The 16,938-nt window shown below is 46.6% G+C and overlaps 3 protein-coding genes across 3 annotated transcripts; all 3 read left to right on the top strand.

Annotated features, from left to right (window-relative positions):
* Nucleotides 1–1,187: 1,187 nt before the first annotated feature.
* LOC311019485 (olfactory receptor 11A1-like) lies at nucleotides 1,188–2,116 on the top strand (the record flags this gene model as incomplete). Its single annotated transcript, XM_084018925.1, is given in 2 exon segments — nucleotides 1,188–1,940; nucleotides 1,943–2,116. Coding segments are annotated over 2 exon segments (927 nt in total).
* A 1,435-nt stretch (nucleotides 2,117–3,551) lies between these two features.
* Nucleotides 3,552–4,478, top strand: LOC311019483 (olfactory receptor 11A1-like; the record flags this gene model as incomplete). The annotated part of the gene is made up of 1 exon (XM_084018923.1): nucleotides 3,552–4,478. The coding sequence occupies one exon, from the start codon at nucleotides 3,552–3,554 to the stop codon at nucleotides 4,476–4,478; it is 927 nt and encodes a 308-aa protein (XP_083875049.1).
* A 1,114-nt stretch (nucleotides 4,479–5,592) lies between these two features.
* LOC311019479 (olfactory receptor 4B13-like) lies at nucleotides 5,593–6,519 on the top strand (the record flags this gene model as incomplete). Its single annotated transcript, XM_084018919.1, has 1 exon — nucleotides 5,593–6,519. The coding sequence occupies one exon, from the start codon at nucleotides 5,593–5,595 to the stop codon at nucleotides 6,517–6,519; it is 927 nt and encodes a 308-aa protein (XP_083875045.1).
* Between the last annotated feature and the right edge of the window lie 10,419 nt (nucleotides 6,520–16,938).

Genomic DNA, 16,938 nt, shown 5'->3' with positions numbered 1-16,938 from the left:
TGAAGACAGGGTACACACAGGTATCCAATTTATCGCAGGGCTGACATGTAGAGACAGACAACCTTTCAAGCTCACATTCACATCTACGGGCAATTTAGAGTAATCAATTAACCCACCCCCATCCTGCATGTCTTTGGACTGTGGGAGGAAGCCGGAGAACCCTGGGGGAACCTATGCTTACACAAAGTAGAACATGCAAACTCTGCATAGAAGAAGCCCGAACCGGGACTCAAACCTCTTGCTGTGAGGTGACAGTGCTAACCACCGTGCAGCCCATCTCTAAATCCCCCCCCCACCAGTCCAGTCAGAGGCCCGTCCATCACCTGTACAGTCAGAGGCCCGTCTGTCACCTGTCCAGTCGGAGGCCCGTCCGTCATCTGTCCAGTTGGAGGCCCGTCCGTCACCTGTCCAGTCGGAGGCCCGTCCGTCACCTGTCCAGTCGGAGGCCCGTCCTTCACCTGTCCAGTCGGAGGCCCGTCCGTCACCTGTCCAGACGGGGGGGGGGGGGGGGGGGCACGCGTAACGGAAACTCAGCCTCTCGGACCAAAACATCTCCCTCTCTCTCTCCTGTTTTTTATAATATCGGCATTGTTATTATTATGATACGCAGGCACAGCGTGTGATGCGCGTAGTGGGAGCGGCGGCGCTGCTTCTGTCATCGGGTTGTCAAGTGACGGAACTTGCACTGAACCTCCCCTAACGCATTACAGGTGAGGAGAGGAGCTCATTTGATTGGTGAAGATCTGAATCGGCTGTATTAATCCCAGTCCACGCCTCGTCTCCTCCTCGTCTCCCACTCACGCCTTCTTCGCCTCCCTCTTTCCCACTTGCTCGGGTGGGCGAAACTGGAGGTGTGCCTGCGCAAGCCTGCGCGGTGCACGAAACTTGCAAAGTCCAGGCGGACACACCCCGTCGGCGTGGAGCAAGTGCGCTGCGCGCTGAATACGCCTGGTCTACGAAACTAGGGCCCAATAAGTCATTGTATGGTCTAAAACAGTCCGGGCGTAACTGGAATATGTTACTGCATGATCACCTTACAGATGAATAAAGTTTCATCATCATATAATTATCTGGTAAATGAGGTCAGAGTGTAGGTGTCCACTTCAATGAAGGGTTTAAAAAAAGCAGTGGGAGAGTTCCAGCTCAGTCATTTACATGTCATGAACTGCCTTGTGTAATGTCTAATCATGATAAACTCTACACAGGATTCACATTTCATACTTGGTGCCTACTTTGACACCGGGCTGTTTAAATACTTATGTTTCCTGATTGTCATGTTCTTATATTGTTTCATAGTTTGTTCCAATGTGTTGCTCATTGTTGTTATCTGTATGAACAGAAGCTTACATGAACCTATGTACCTTTTCCTGTGTAGCCTGTTTGTAAATGAACTGTTTGGTAGTACAGGGTTGTTTCCATTGCTTCTGAGTCAGATCCTCTCTGACATTCACACTGTTTCTGCTCCATTTTGTTTCCTGCAGATTCTTTGTTTGTACTCTTATGGTAATATAGAGTATTTAACGTTAGCCATCATGTCTTATGACAGATATCTTGCTATATGTTATCCTCTGCAATATAATATGCATATGCCGCCTAAAAGGGTTGCCACTCTTATTGCTCTCACATGGTTATATAGTCTTGCTGAAGTTGCTGTGTTGGTATCATTGGGCATCTCTTTACAGCTCTGTGGGAACTTCATTAACAAAGTGTATTGTGACAATTATTTAATTGTCAAGCTGGCATGCTCTGACACCACGGGAAATAACATTTATGGCATACTTTACATGTTTACCACAATACTTGGTCTTATCATTTTGATCTTTTACACTTACATTAAGATCTTCAAAGTGTGTTTTTCTGGCTCTAAACAGACCAGACATAAAGCTGTCAGTACCTGCGCACCTCACCTTGCCTCCCTGCTCAACTTCTCCTTTGGAATTTTTTTTTTGAAATAACGCAGAGCAGGTTTAATATGAGCAGTCTGTCAAACAAGTTACGTGTCTTTTTATCAATATACTGGCTCATATGTCAGCCACTCTTCAATCCTGTTCTTTATGGATTGAATTTAACCAAAATCCGCATCATATGTAAAAGTCTTGTCTTTGGTAAAATGTGAGTTATTACTATTTAAAGTCATGTTATATAGTGTACTATCTTCAATAATAAGGGTAAAGTTTATTTCACTAACAAAACAGAAATTATCGGAGAGTCAGGAACATAACTAAAAAGGTAAACAACTAACTTAAGGTATACCTTTATCCTTGTGCCCTGTTAAAAAAAGTTGCGTTGATAGTGTAAACTACAAGATTTGTTTTTTGAACTTTAAACTGCAATAAAATTATGAAAGATCAATATTTTTCCCAAACAAATGTTTTTCATTGTTTTCATGAAAGGGTTCTTGTTTCATTTATATCATGATTTAATTCATCACAATAAAAATGTACTGTTTAGATGCCAGTTTTTATCATATACCACTAACCACATTGCTTATTGGTATGGATTTTAAGTCATATAACAGAATGCGCTCCTGGAAATAATCACCTACTCAACCTTCAATGCAACTTCTCTAGCTTCTGTGTACATTTCAAAAAGGTCCTTCCTTCCCTGCAGGCCAGATCAGATACAAAGTCTGTTTTTGCTGCACCTGGTAAAAAACAAACAAGGGGTTGTGGTCCCCAATGAGGGGATTTCTTGTTCAGTAACTTTGCAATGATATTGTTTTATCAACAGGCAGTGTGCAGTCTGGTCACCTGCCATGTTAAGGGTGGTGGATAGGCTGTAGTTGTGAGCCTCAAAACAGCTGTTGAGCTGATGGTTCTCTACAGTCGTGGGTCAGGAAAGTGGAAGTGGATCTGTTTGCCAACCCATGCAACACGCACTGCCTGCTATAGCACTGCAGGACGATCCACAATGTTTTCCTAATGATGTCAATTGGAAGTATCGTTTGTGTCTGCACCACGAGGCGACATTATGCTACTAAACCAATGTTAGACAACAAAACATCTTAGTTTGCCTGAGGAAAACCTTCACAAAATGTAATTTAGGATTTACCTGTTGAGCTTGTACAACAACACAGTCGCACAACAGTTTGTGCTGAAATTGAATCTATTGGTTTGGTGCTGGGCAACAGGAAATTGTCCATTGTATTCATGTCAATTATTTTTCTGTCAGGATGACATAATACTATAACAAATGTTAGTTTTAAGCAACATCCCTCCCCCCACCAGAAGTAGTCTTTCGCAATATGCAACACTGCAACACTAGATCAGGACATTGCATCGTAGTGTGGATTTGTTAAATTCATGTTTTTACCATGAAAAAAGATCCTATAGATCCCTCAAAATAACTTTTTGAGACCTGTGCCATGAGACCGGGTTGTGACTTCCGAACCATAACAACAGGTTAATAATAAAGTTTCATCATCATATCATTATCTGGTAAATGAGGTCAGAGTGTAAGTGTCCACCTCACTGAAAGGTTTAAAAAAAGCAGTGGGAGAGTTCCAGCTCAGTCATTTACATGTCATGAACTGCCTTGTGTAATGTCAAATCATGATAAACTCTACGCAGGTTTCACATTTCATACTTGGTGCCTATTTTGACACCGGGCTGTTTAAATACTTATGTTTCCTGATTGTCATGTTCTTATATTGTTTCATAGTTTGTTCCAATGTGTTGCTCATTGTTGTTATCTGTATGAACAGAAGCTTACATGAACCTATGTACCTTTTCCTGTGCAGCCTGTTTGTAAATGAACTGTTTGGTAGTACAGGGTTGTTTCCATTGCTTCTGAGTCAGATCCTCTCTGACATTCACACTGTTTCTGCTCCATTTTGTTTCCTGCAGATTCTTTGTTTGTACTCTTATGGTAATATAGAGTATTTAACGTTAGCCATCATGTCTTATGACAGATATCTTGCTATATGTTATCCTCTGCAATATAATATGCATATGCCGCCTAAAAGGGTTGCCACTCTTATTGCTCTGACATGGTTATTTAGTCTTGCTGAAGTTGCTGTGTTGGTATCATTGGGCATCTCTTTACAGCTCTGTGGGAACTTCATTAACAAAGTGTATTGTGACAATTATTTAATTGTCAAGCTGGCATGCTCTGACACCACGGGAAATAACATTTATGGCATACTTTACATGTTTACCACAATACTTGGTCTTATCATTTTGATCTTTTACACTTACATTAAGATCTTCAAAGTGTGTTTTTCTGGCTCTAAACAGACCAGACATAAAGCTGTCAGTACCTGCGCACCTCACCTTGCCTCCCTGCTCAACTTCTCCTTTGGAATTTTCTTTGAAATAATGCAGAGCAGGTTTAATATGAGCAGTCTGTCAAACAAGTTACGTGTCTTTTTATCATTATACTGGCTCATATGTCAGCCACTCTTCAATCCTGTTCTTTATGGATTGAATTTAACCAAAATCCGCATCATATGTAAAAGTCTTGTCTTTGGTCAAATGTAAGTTATCACTATTTAAAGTCATGTTATATAGTGTACTTCATTATTATTATCTTCAATAATAAGGGTAAAGTTTATTTCACTAACAAAACAGAAATTATCTGACAGTCAGGAACATAACTAAAAAGGTAAACAACTAACTTAAGGTATACCTTAATCCTTGTGCCCTGTTACTAAAGTTGCGTTGATAGTGTAAACTACAAGATTTGTTTTTTGGACTTTAAACTGCAATGAAATTATGAAAGATCAATATTTTTCCCAAACAAATGTTTGTCATTGTTTTCATGAAAGGGTTCTTGTTTCATTTATATCATGATTTAATTAATCACAATAAAAATTAACTGTTTAGATGCCAGTTTCGATCATCTACCACTAACCACATTGCTTATTGGTATGGATTTTAAGTCATATAACAGAATGTGCTCCTGGAAATAATCACCTACTTAACCTTTAATGCTACTTCACTAGCTTCTGTGTACATTTCAAAAAGGTCCTTCCTTCCCTGCAGGCCAGATCAGATACAAAGTCTGTTTTTGCTGCACCTGGTAAAAAAACAAAAAAAAACAAGGGGTTGTCGTCCCCAATGAGGGGATTTCTTGTTCAGTACCAGCAACTTTGCAATGATATTGTTTTAGTGCTGGGAGACACAAAATCAAAATCATGTCCATGTACATGTATGAAAGCAAAAGATTTATTCATTTAGTGGCGATTTCACGACCTGCCACAAGACTGGGTTGGTTTGCATGAGATTATTTTTTCTGATAATCAAGAATCTGAAATAATGTAAAGTTCTGTCATAATGACATCAGTCTGCTGCTGTGGGCGTCTCCTCTCTGAAAAGTTTAAAAAGAAACAGAAGCAGGCTGCGGGCTCAGTTAACAGGGAGCAGATGATTTCACACAATGCCATTAACTATAACCTGAGTTTTACGTTGATACCGATCAGAAAATGATAGCTTTATTATTGAATTTGTTTCACACTGTTTGTTTTAATGCTGCAGATGGTTCAGAATATGTTGTCTAAAACCTTTTAAAATCTATATCAAAGAGGTAAAATAGTCATTACAAATGGTTTATTCTATGCAAAGTGTAATTATTCAGTGAATCACCAGGTGGATCATGATGATGAACTCTACAACGTTTTCATATTTCACACTTTCACCTTACTTTGACATTGGGCTTTTTAAATACTTCTCTTTCATGTGCATCATGTCTTTATACATGTTAATAGTTTCTTCCAATGTGTTGCTCATTGTTGTTATCTGTATGAACAGAAGCTTACATGAACCGATGTACCTTTTCCTGTGCAGCCTGTTTGTAAATGAACTGTATGGGAGTACAGGGTTGTTTCCATTCCTTTTAGTTCGGGTCCTCTCTGACATTCACACTGTGTCGGCTCCATTTTGTTTCCTGCAGATTTTCTGTGTTTATACTTATGCAAGTGTAGAGATTTGTAATTTAGCTGTCATGTCTTATGACAGATATGTTGCTATATGTTGGCCTCTGAAGTATAACATGCATATGACCTACAACAGGACTGCCATGCTCATTGCTCTAACATGGTTATATCCTTTCCTTGCCATCTGTGTTTTGATATCATTAAGTGCCTCTTTACAGCTGTGTGGGAACATCATTAACAAAGTGTACTGTGACAACTACTCAATCGTCAAACTGGCCTGTTATGACACAACAGTCAATAACAGCTATGGAATGATTTACACAGCTGTAACTCTTTGTGTTGTCATTTTAATTATTTACTCTTATATACAGATATTTCATGTGTGTTTTACTGGTTCTCCACAGACCAGACAGAAAGCCTTCAGTACCTGCGCACCTCACCTTACTTCTCTGCTCAACTTCTCTTTTGGTGCGTTCTTTGAAATAATTCAGAGCAGGTTTAATATGAGATATGTTCCTAATATGTGGCGTGTCTTTTTATCATTATACTGGCTGACATGCCAACCGCTCTTCAATCCTGTAGTGTATGGACTGAATTTAACCAAAATACGTATCATGTGTAAAAGTCTTCTCTTTGCTCAAATGTAAACTATTATGTCCTATTTCCTCAAATTCTGTAACATGAAAATAACTGAATGATTGAAATTTGTAACAATGGAAGCGTCAAGAACTGTCTATGCATCTCTTAAATATGAATATTACATCTTCTGAAAGTAAAAAAACTGGTGTGAATCATTTGATCATCTTAAAGTTTTGTCAGGGATGTACTTTGATTGAAGGAGGTATGGGCCCAAATGCAGTTAAAAAAATAGGTTTATTTAAATAATAAGCTAACAAAAAAAACTCAGGGAGACCACAGGCACAAAAACCCTATACAAAAACTAACCAAAAACATCCAAAAACTCAGGGACACCACAAGGGCAAAAACACTATTAAAAAACAAAGAACAAAATAATCCAAACTGTAGACAAAACTCACAAACAATAATCCAGACAAAGACCAAGACATGGGTTGGACAGATCAGGTGGTGGACAAACATCCGGGATAAAACAGACAACCAAGCAAAGACAGAACGGAAACGCAAAGACTAAATACACCAGGGCTGATTAGGTCGAGGACAGACAGGTGTGGAAACCTGGAGCCCAGCTGACATTGGGTGAAGGCAGGGTACACACAGGTATCCAATTTATCGCAGGGCTGACATGTAGAGACAGACAAACTTTCAAGCTCACATTCACATCTACGGGCAATTTAGAGTAATCAATTAACCCACCCCCATCCTGCATGTCTTTGGACTGTGGGAGGAAGCCGGAGAACCCTGGGGGAACCCATGCTCACACAAAGTAGAACATGCAAACTCTGCATAGAAGAAGCCCGAACCCGAACCGGGACTCGAACCTCTTGCTGTGAGTTGACAGTGCTAACCACCACACCACCGTGCAGCCCATCTCTAAATCCCCCCCCCCACCGGTCCAGTCGGAGGCCCGTCCATCACCTGTACAGTCGGAGGCCCTTCCGTCACCTGTCCAGTCGGAGGCCCGTCCGTCACCTGTCCAGTCGGAGGCCCGTCCATCACCTGTCCAGTCGGAGGCCCGTCCGTCACCTGTCCAGTCGGAGGCCCGTCCGTCACCTGTACAGTCGGAGGCCCGTCCGTCACCTGTCCAGTCGGAGGCCCGTCCGTCACCTGTCCAGTCGGAGGCCCGTCCGTCACCTGTACAGTCGGAGGCCCGTCCGTCACCTGTCCAGTCGGAGGCCCGTCCGTCACCTGTACAGTCGGAGGCCCGTCCGTCACCTGTCCAGTCGGAGGCCCGTCCGTCACCTGTCCAGTCGGAGGCCCGTCTGTCACCTGTCCAGTCGGAGGCCCGTCTGTCACATGTCCAGTCGGAGGCCCGTCCGTCACCAGTCCAGACGGGGGACCGTCGGACGCCTGCTCCACGCAGCCTATCAGGGGTTCGCTCGTCGCCTGTTCCTGTTCCTTTCCCGAAGGGAGACCATCCTACGCCTTCTCCACACAGAGGAGGGGATACTTTAATATTTACTGTAACACAGGTATATTGGTGTATGGTTCCTGTTAGGATATTGATACATATTGATACTTCTCAGACCATAGGGGAGGGGAACCATAATAGGCTACCAACGAGAACTTTGCTATTTAGCGCGACACAGGAAATATCCATCTGAGACCCTCAGAGCAGATGCCCCCGTTGTATCTTCACCATCAGTAGAGACACAATTTACAAAAAAATGTGTTAACTTCCAAAAATGGAAAGTTCTCATGGACCAGCTCCCCACTTGAATGACAGGGAAGACTTAGAACTGCTAATGTTTTTTACGTGATTTGCATGTTTTTCCGATAGTTACATAATACTTATTCTGGAAATATAAAGGGGGGGTTATGGATATTTTTATTTGCCATTAATATCTATAAAAGAACAGCAATGCTGTAGAACCGCAGAATACAATTAACAAATGTGTACCATGATTCACAAGTATTTCACTATCCACAAACCTGTATTCTTTAACTTGCAAATATGTTTATCTTACTCTGAATATAGTCTGTGGCGCCTCCGGGGTTACGAGAAGGCGCTACGTGACCAATTTCAGGGAAAAGAGGGCTGTCCACACCAAATTCACAATTACTGTTCTTTATTAAAGACTGTTGCAGGGATGCTGTCGATGCCGCGGAGTGCGGGGCTGGCTTGAGGGGGCTGAGGCTGGGGCGACGTCGTTGGGCGAGAACGGGCAGTCATACGGTCCGGGGCTCGGCGGGAGGGGCGGCGGTCAGGCAGGCGGGGGTCGAAGCAGAGGCGGGTAGTCAGACGGTCCGGGGGTCGATCAGGGCGCGGGGTTCTCTTCCAGAAGCGGGTCATACACAGGGCTTTTAGTTGTCTCTCTCTCTCTCTCTCAATCATCTCCTTACTCTCCACACGAACGTGTTCTCCGTCGTCTCCTTTTATCCCCTCCGTCGTCTTGCGCTGATTTCCTCCCAGCCGTGTTCCTCCACGCCGGTGATTCCGATGGCCAATCGGAACTCCATATATGGCCCGCCGTCCGTTCCCTGCGCGGTGCCTTGGAGGGATAGAGTGCGGTGGCAACAGCGCCGTGGCTGTCACATGCCACGGCGCCACGGACCTGTGGGTGACCTTGAATGAGTACGGCTGGAGAGCCAGGAACCATCGGGTTACTCGGGCATTGGTTTCCTTGTGTCGGGCCATCCACACCAACGGAGCATGATCCGTCACCAGGGTGAACTGTCTTCCCAGGAGATAATATCTCAACTTCTCCACGGCCCACTTGATCGCCAGACATTCCCGTTCCACGGTCGAATAATTCTTCTCGCTGGGCGTCAGCTTACGGCTGATGTATGTGATGGGATGTTCCTCACCTTCTTGTACTTGGGCCAGGACGGCACCCACCACGGTTTCCGACGGGTCTGTTTGGACCAGTAGGGGTAGGGAGAAGTCAGGTGTCACCAGCACGGGATCGGAGCAGAGGGCGTCCTTCAGTCCCTGAAACGCTTTCTCTGCCTCCGGGGTCCACCGTATCCGGTCCGGCTGTTGCTTCTTTGTATACTCCGTGAGGGGTCCTGCGAGAGAGGAGAAGTGAGGGACGAAGCGGCGGTAGTAACTGGCTAAGCCTAGGAATGTTCTCACCTGGCGCTTGCTCTGGGGGCGGGGCCACTCGCGGATCGCCTCGACCTTCCCCACCTGGGGTTTCACACAGCCCCTGCCGATGACGAAGCCGAGGTAATTGGCTTCTTGTAGGCCGAGGCGACATTTCTTGGCGTTGGCGGTGAGCCCCGCCTCCCGCAGCGCCTGGAGTACTGCGCTCAGTTGCTCCAGATGGGTTCTCCACTCCTCCCCATGGATCACGATGTCATCCAGGTACGCCGCCGCGTATTCCCGGTGGGGCCGGAGTACCTGGTCCATCAGGCGCTGGAATGTGGCGGGGGCCCCGTGTAATCCGAACGGGAGTCGGCGGTACTGGAACAGCCCGTCGGGGGTTGCGAAGGCGGTCTTTTCGCGGGCTTCGGGGGAGAGAGGCACCTGCCAGTACCCCTTAGTCAGGTCGAGGGTGGAGATGTACCGGCCCTTTCCCAGGCGTTCGATCAGCTCGTCCACCGGCGGCATGGGGTAGGCATCGAACTGGGATATGGCGTTGAGGTGCCGGAAGTCGTTGCAGAACCGTAACGAACCATCGGGTTTGGGGACTAGGACGATGGGGCTACACCACTCACTCCGGGACTCTTCTATAACGCCAGCTTGTAGCATTTTCTGGACCTCTTCTCGAATGGCCTGTCTCCTGGCCTCGGGGACCCGGTAGGGTCTTAGTTTTACCTTCCTGCCTGGGGTTGTGTGGATGGGGTGTTCGATGAGGGTGGTGTAGCCCGCCTCGGTGGAAAAAACCCGGTGGTGCCTCTGCACCAACTCCCGGAGGTCCTGGGTCTGTCGGGGCGTGAGCTGCTCTCCCATGGGCACTGCCTCCAGCACTGTCTTGTGCGGCTTCTGTGGGGGAGAGAGAAACAGACACGCCTCGCGGGCCACCCATTTTTTCAGGAGGTTTACGTGATATATCTTGGTGGGGTGTCGTCTACCTGGCTGTCGTACCCTGTAGTTGACTTCGCCCGTCCTCTCGATCACCTCATATGGCCCCTGCCACCGTGCCAGGAACTTGCACTCCACCGTGGGAATTAACACCAGGACTTTGTCCCCCACCTGGAACTCGCGGGGTTGCGCTCCCCGGTTGTAGACCCATGCCTGTGCCGTTTGGGCCTCGGCCATGTGCTCTCTCGCGAGCGGCCACAGCGTCGTCATTCGCTTACGGAGGTCCTCCACATGTTCAACCATCGTTCGGTGGGGAGAGGGTTGCTGTTCCCACGCCTCCTTGGCCAGGTCCAGCAGGCCTCGGGGTCTCCGACCATAGAGAAGCTCAAACGGGGAGAAACCGGTGGATGCCTGGGGAACTTCACGTATTGAAAACATTAGGAAAGGCAGTAGCTGATCCCAGTTTCTCCCGTCCAGTTCCATCACTTTTTTCAACATCTTCTTCAAGGTCTGATTAAACCTTTCCACTAAGCCGTCAGTCTGTGGGTGGTATACGGATGTGCGTAACTGTTTAATGCGTAGTAGTTTGCACATCTCGCGCATCAGTCCAGACATAAAGGGGGTACCTTGATCGGTCAGGATCTCCTCAGGGATGCCGACCCGGGTGAACATCAGTACCAGCTCCTTGGCGATGCCCTTCGTAGCCATGGTGCGGAGGGGAATGGCCTCCGGGTAGCGGGTGGCGTAGTCCAACACGACAAGGATGTATTGGAACCCGCTACTGCTCTTTGGGAGGGGCCCGACCAGGTCCATCCCTATTCGGCTGAACGGGGTAGTTATAATTGGGAGGGGGACTAAGGGGGCTCTTACGTGCGGCCGGGGCGCCACCATCTGGCAGTCGGGGCACTGTCGGCAGTGGTCCTCCACCTCCCTCTTCACCCGATCCAGTAGAACCGGCCGACCACCCGTTCGAGGGTCTTTTCTGCCGCCAGGTGGGCGCCGAGGAGGTGGCTGTGGGCCATCTGGAGGACAGACGGGACAAAAGGGTGGGGCACTAGCAGCTGCTCGACCTGCTCCCCGTCCTTCATTATCACACGGTACAAGAGTTTTCTCTTTATGGCAAAAAATGGGTGTGAGAGTGGCCTTACCCCTTGCACTGGGTGGCCATCCACCACGGCGACCTGGCTCAGCGCGCTGGCGAGGTTGCGGTCCTCCAGTTGGGCAGTCCCGAACCTTCCGGACAGCCGTGGCGTAAGGGGCGGAGCGTCGGAGCCCAGGGGGAACAGGTCGAGGAGGTTCTCCTCCTTGTCGGCGGGGGAGAGAGGGCGTCGCCCCGGAGGCGCGGCTCGGATCTCCTCCTCTGCTCGCTCGGCTGCAGCGCTAGCAGCGCCCTCGGAGAGGGGGTCGGTGGAGTCGCCGGGACCGACCTCATTTAGTCCACATAGAGGGTTATCACGGGGCACTCTTCTGGGGAGGGGCGGCTTCCTGGCCCCGTCTCGTTTCGCCAGGGAGCGCCAGAGGGGGTGAAACAGGGCCGTGTCTCGGCCAATGAGTACCTCTACTGGCAGGTCCGGGACGAGGCCCACTGCGCCCTGGAACGTGCCCTGCGTCGTCTGCACCTCGACGTGGGCAGTGGGGTAGCGGCGGGTCTCGCCGTGAATGCAGGTCATGGCCACGGTGTCTGGAAGCGCCGGGCCAGGGGCGAATTCGGGGCGGACTAGCGTCACTGCGCTCCCGGAGTCTAGGAGGGCCGAGGCGTCGCGTCCGTTGACGCGGATGAGGGTCACGGGGTTGGGTCCGTCTGCTTGGCCCCAGCAGGCGGAGAGGAGTCCACAGGTTTTCCGGGGGTTCGGATCGGAGGAAGCCGAGGGCATCGAGACATCCTGGCGAAGGGGACACCCCCAGGATAGGTGTCCCAGGACACCGCAGGTGAAACACCTCCTCAGGTCAGCCGCTGGCGCTGGGCGCTCCATGGGGGGGTGGGGAAGAGGTTTTACCGGCTCAGAGCTCCGCGGACGTCCTGGGGCCTCCACCTTTGTCGGACGGCTGACTCGCAGTACCGCTTGTGCCGCGAGGTGTCCCTCAACGAGCGCCACCAGCTGTTCTGCGCTCTGGGGGTTGCTCTGGCATGCGAGCCGCTTCGCCTCGTAGGGCAGGGCACGGAGGTATCGGTCCATGATCGCCCTCTCCACCGGACCTGGGACAGCGGGCTCGCTGGTCAGCCACCGGTTCATGAGTCTGGTCAGCTCGTACATTTGCATACGCGGGGACTCGGCGGGTTTGAATGTCCACTCATGTACCCGCTGGGCCCTTGAGATGAGGGTGTGCCCTAGCCGCTTCAGGATCTCCGCTTTCAGCTCTTCATACGGGACGGTGCGTACCTCGCAGAGGTCCCGATAGGCAGTCTGTGCCGCTCCGGAGAGGAAGGGCGCGATCAGGTCCGTCCACTGGTCGCCGGGCCAACCCTCCCTGGTGGCCGTCCTTTCGAACGTTAGGAGGAAAGTCTCCACCTCGTCTTCTTCCCTCTGCTTCACCAGAAACCTTGCGGGGTCTATTCGGCTCCCCTGGTCCCGTTCGAGGAGCCTTCGAGTCAGCGCGCCGGTCTGCTCCAGCTGCGCCCGCTGTAGCTCCAGCAGCTGTGCGCAGAGACCGGCGTAATCAGGATCGGGATTCATGATGATGACTTGGTGTGGCTTTCCCCTGATATTGGTCAGATCTACAATGCCCGCATTCTCCACCAGTGTGGCGCCTCCGGGGTTACGAGAAGGCGCTACGTGACCAATTTCAGGGAAAAGAGGGCTGTCCACACCAAATTCACAATTACTGTTCTTTATTAAAGACTGTTGCAGGGATGCTGTCGATGCCGCGGAGTGCGGGGCTGGCTTGAGGGGGCTGAGGCTGGGGCGACGTCGTTGCGCGAGAGCGGGGTTCGGTACACGGGGACGGGCAGTCATACGGTCCGGGGGTCGATCAGGGCGCGGGGTTCTCTTCCAGAAGCGGGTCATACACAGGGCTTTTAGTTGTCTCTCTCTCTCTCTCTCTCTCTCTCTCTCAATCATCTCCTTACTCTCCACACGAACGTGTTCTCCGTCGTCTCCTTTTATCCCCTCCGGTCGTCTTGCGCTGATTTCCTCCCAGCCGTGTTCCTCCACGCCGGTGATTCCGATGGCCAATCGGAACTCCATATATGGCCCGCCGTCCGTTCCCTGCGCGGTGCCTTGGAGGGATAGAGTGCGGTGGCAACAGCGCCGTGGCTGTCACATGCCACGGCGGTACATACACGTTATTAATTATGCTCCCCGGTTCCCTCCTCCTTACCTCTGTCCCGCGGGCGCCACAAGTCATATTTACGGATTTACGGATCCATTTCTACATGTGAAACAGGGTTTGCATACTTGCAGCTCGCTTCCTGTGAGTTGTGAGCAACATAACATTTTTGACTTCTTTCTTATTGATTTGCATAACTTTGTCCAACTTTTACCACCACGGATCGGTAGAATAAACCTTGCAAATGTGAGGTGCAATAATTTCTACGTGTGTATTTGTAAGTTGGAAAGTTATACCCCAAAAAATAAAGATTTAAAAAATAAAGATTTGCAAATATGTTGAACTTAGGTTGTAAATGTGTATTTTAATTTAATATCAAAATTAGATGTTATGAAAATGTAAATAGTTTCACCACTAAAAAATAAAAAATAAATACCATTCCAGTCACATTTACACATTTAAGGATCAATTTCTGGATGTATAAAGGTGAGGAGGGGTTATGTTTATTTAATGGGTTATTTTGGTTGTCAACAAAGAAACATGAAGTACCTGAATTATAAACCTGGTTAACAATTTTGATAATAATAATTTACTGAAAATGCAATTGTTGACCACAAGGATAACAGATGTTAGAACATTTGATTATAACAGAAGGGTTCAGTTATTTGTCTCTGGATTCATGACTATTGTGATGCATGTGGCTGTATAATACATTATAATCACCACCATAAACACGAAAACATTTGCTCTGTTAAGTTTTATGTTTTTGATTTCAAGAAAAGAGCTCATGAATCATTTACAGTTTTGGTATTACATCATTTGTGACCGTCCACATTTTATGACAAAGGAGATGTTTACATGTATACCGTATTTTTGACAGCTGGAATCCAAATATGATAGGATTCAAAAGTGGCTGTATGATGAGAAAATACAGTGAGAGAATAATACGCAGCATACTGGGTACACCGGTCATATCAAATCTACTCTGAAGTATTTCAAAACAGCAGCCAAAAGAAAAGTTAAGGAGGGAAGCAAGGTGAGGTATGCAGGTGCTCATCGCTTTTTGTCTTGTCTCTTTGGAACCAGAAAAACAAATTTTAAGGATTGACATATAGGAGAAAAGGATTGGAAGCAGAGGGATCAAGATGGTGAGAACAGTCCCAAAAAGTCCATATATGTTAATCACTTCAGTGTTAGAGCACGCCAACTTAACAACACGGTAGTTAACACAATACAAACTGTTCATGATGTTTCCACACATTGTCAAACGGATGTTTAAGGATAAAGTTATTATGATTTTCACAAAAGAGTACAACCATATTACAGCAATAAAGATGACCACCTTTATGAATGTCATACGTGTGTTATATTGTAGTGGACAACAAATAGCTACATATCTGTCATAAGACATGATGGCTAAGTTACAAAACTCTACATTTGCATAAGAATACAAACAGAAAATCTGCAGGAAACAAAATGGAGCTGAAACAGTGTGAATGTCAGAGAGGATCTGACCCAGAAGGAATGGAAACAACCCTGTACTACCATACAGTTCATTTACAAACAGGCTGCACAGGAAAAGGTACATAGGTTCATGTAAGCGTCTGTTCATACAGATAACAACAATGAGAGATATGTTGACAACAACTATAACAATATATAACATTGCCATTATCATAAAATACAAGTACTTCAAGCTTCCTACATCTATGTAAGTGCTAAGAATGAAGTAAGACAATGATGAATTTACCGTCATTGTAGTTTTAGGTGAAAAAAGAATGTAAAGAGGTTTGCTTCTCATTTCTCAACCCAAACTGAATCATTTGCTTTCATTAAAGACATTGTTCCGAAAAGCATTGGTGTTGTTTTCATATTTGCTGAGCTGTACACTGAACACACTTTGCTTTGTGTCAAATCAAGCATAGAGACAAAAGGAAAACTCACAAGCAGCATCAACTTACCAATTACTTCACAGCCTCATTGAATGTACACATACATTTAAATAGATGTCTATGAATAACAGAAGTGTTGGGGAACTAGCAGTCCCAACAGAAGCATTCACCTGATACACAGCTCAACATTTGTCTGCAGCCTGGCGTAAGCAGTCTGCAACTATCTGCTCTTTATACCTCTTCATGGTGAGGCAGGTCCCACCTCATTCATGTTACGTCAACCGAGGAATACCATAGTTAACTGTCAAATACACTGAGCAATCAGTGTCCTGAAGTCAAGGAGTCTAAAATGATCATGATACAAGTTAACAAAAATTTTAATAAATTGATAAATAAATATGTAAAATGAAAATTTGCAGTTATGTTGAAGCGCTGAAACCAGTTCAAGTTTCAGGGTAAGGTAAATAGAGTTTAATTGCCAGTTGAAATGAAAGTACAAAGGTCTAAAGGTGTGTTCACACCAAATGCAAAGCAAATTTAGGCATGGTGCTATTTCACACAAAATCAACGCAAAAATTGAAATAGACACAACTTCTCACTGAGCGGCAACGGACAAAAGACGCGACTCGAATGATGCACATTTTTATTGAAATATTTCAACTCAAGCAGAGAGATTCTCTGTTGTCAATGAATCAGAAATGGAGAAAAAACATATTGGAGCTGTTTGTGGTCTCCCAGAGCTCTACAATAGAACCTCACATTAGTACAGAGCGCAAACCCTATAATCCAGAGACTGTCCATGGTTTCCACCTCAAGGTCACTGGTGTATTTATGCTTTGATGACATTATTTTAAGTGTTTATGGAGCAGCTACAATAGCATAGCCTACCTTTGACCAATCCAAACTCCATTGAGAGAACAAGCATTTTAAAAGTTATTTGCTTATCATCTTGAAGAGAGAGCTTACAAACCATGACTTCTGACTTCTAGTGGACCATTTATTGCAATTAAATCACAACTAATGTGTTTAATTGCCCCCCCCCCCCCCCCCCCCCCCCCCCAAAATAAAAAATACAACCCTTACCTATAGCACTCTGATCATAGCACTGTTGCTCTTAAGGTACTACTTTACTCAGATGAGGACCTAACACTTCCACTTCTGTTTTTAGCTCTTACTTTATCGGCAATGATGCGTTGTGGTTTCTGTGGTTTCTTTGTTTCCTTCTTTTGACAAATGTACTTATTGTAAGTCGCTTTGGACAAAACCGTCTTCTAAATTACCTAAATGTAAATGTAAATGTTTAT

The sequence above is a fragment of the Eutrigla gurnardus genome, assembly GCF_963514095.1.
Source record: "Eutrigla gurnardus genome assembly, chromosome: 10".
Classification (NCBI taxonomy): Eukaryota; Metazoa; Chordata; class Actinopteri; order Perciformes; family Triglidae; genus Eutrigla; species Eutrigla gurnardus.
Note: the sequence above shows the minus strand (reverse complement) of the source record. Positions and strands in the feature narration are given on the sequence as shown.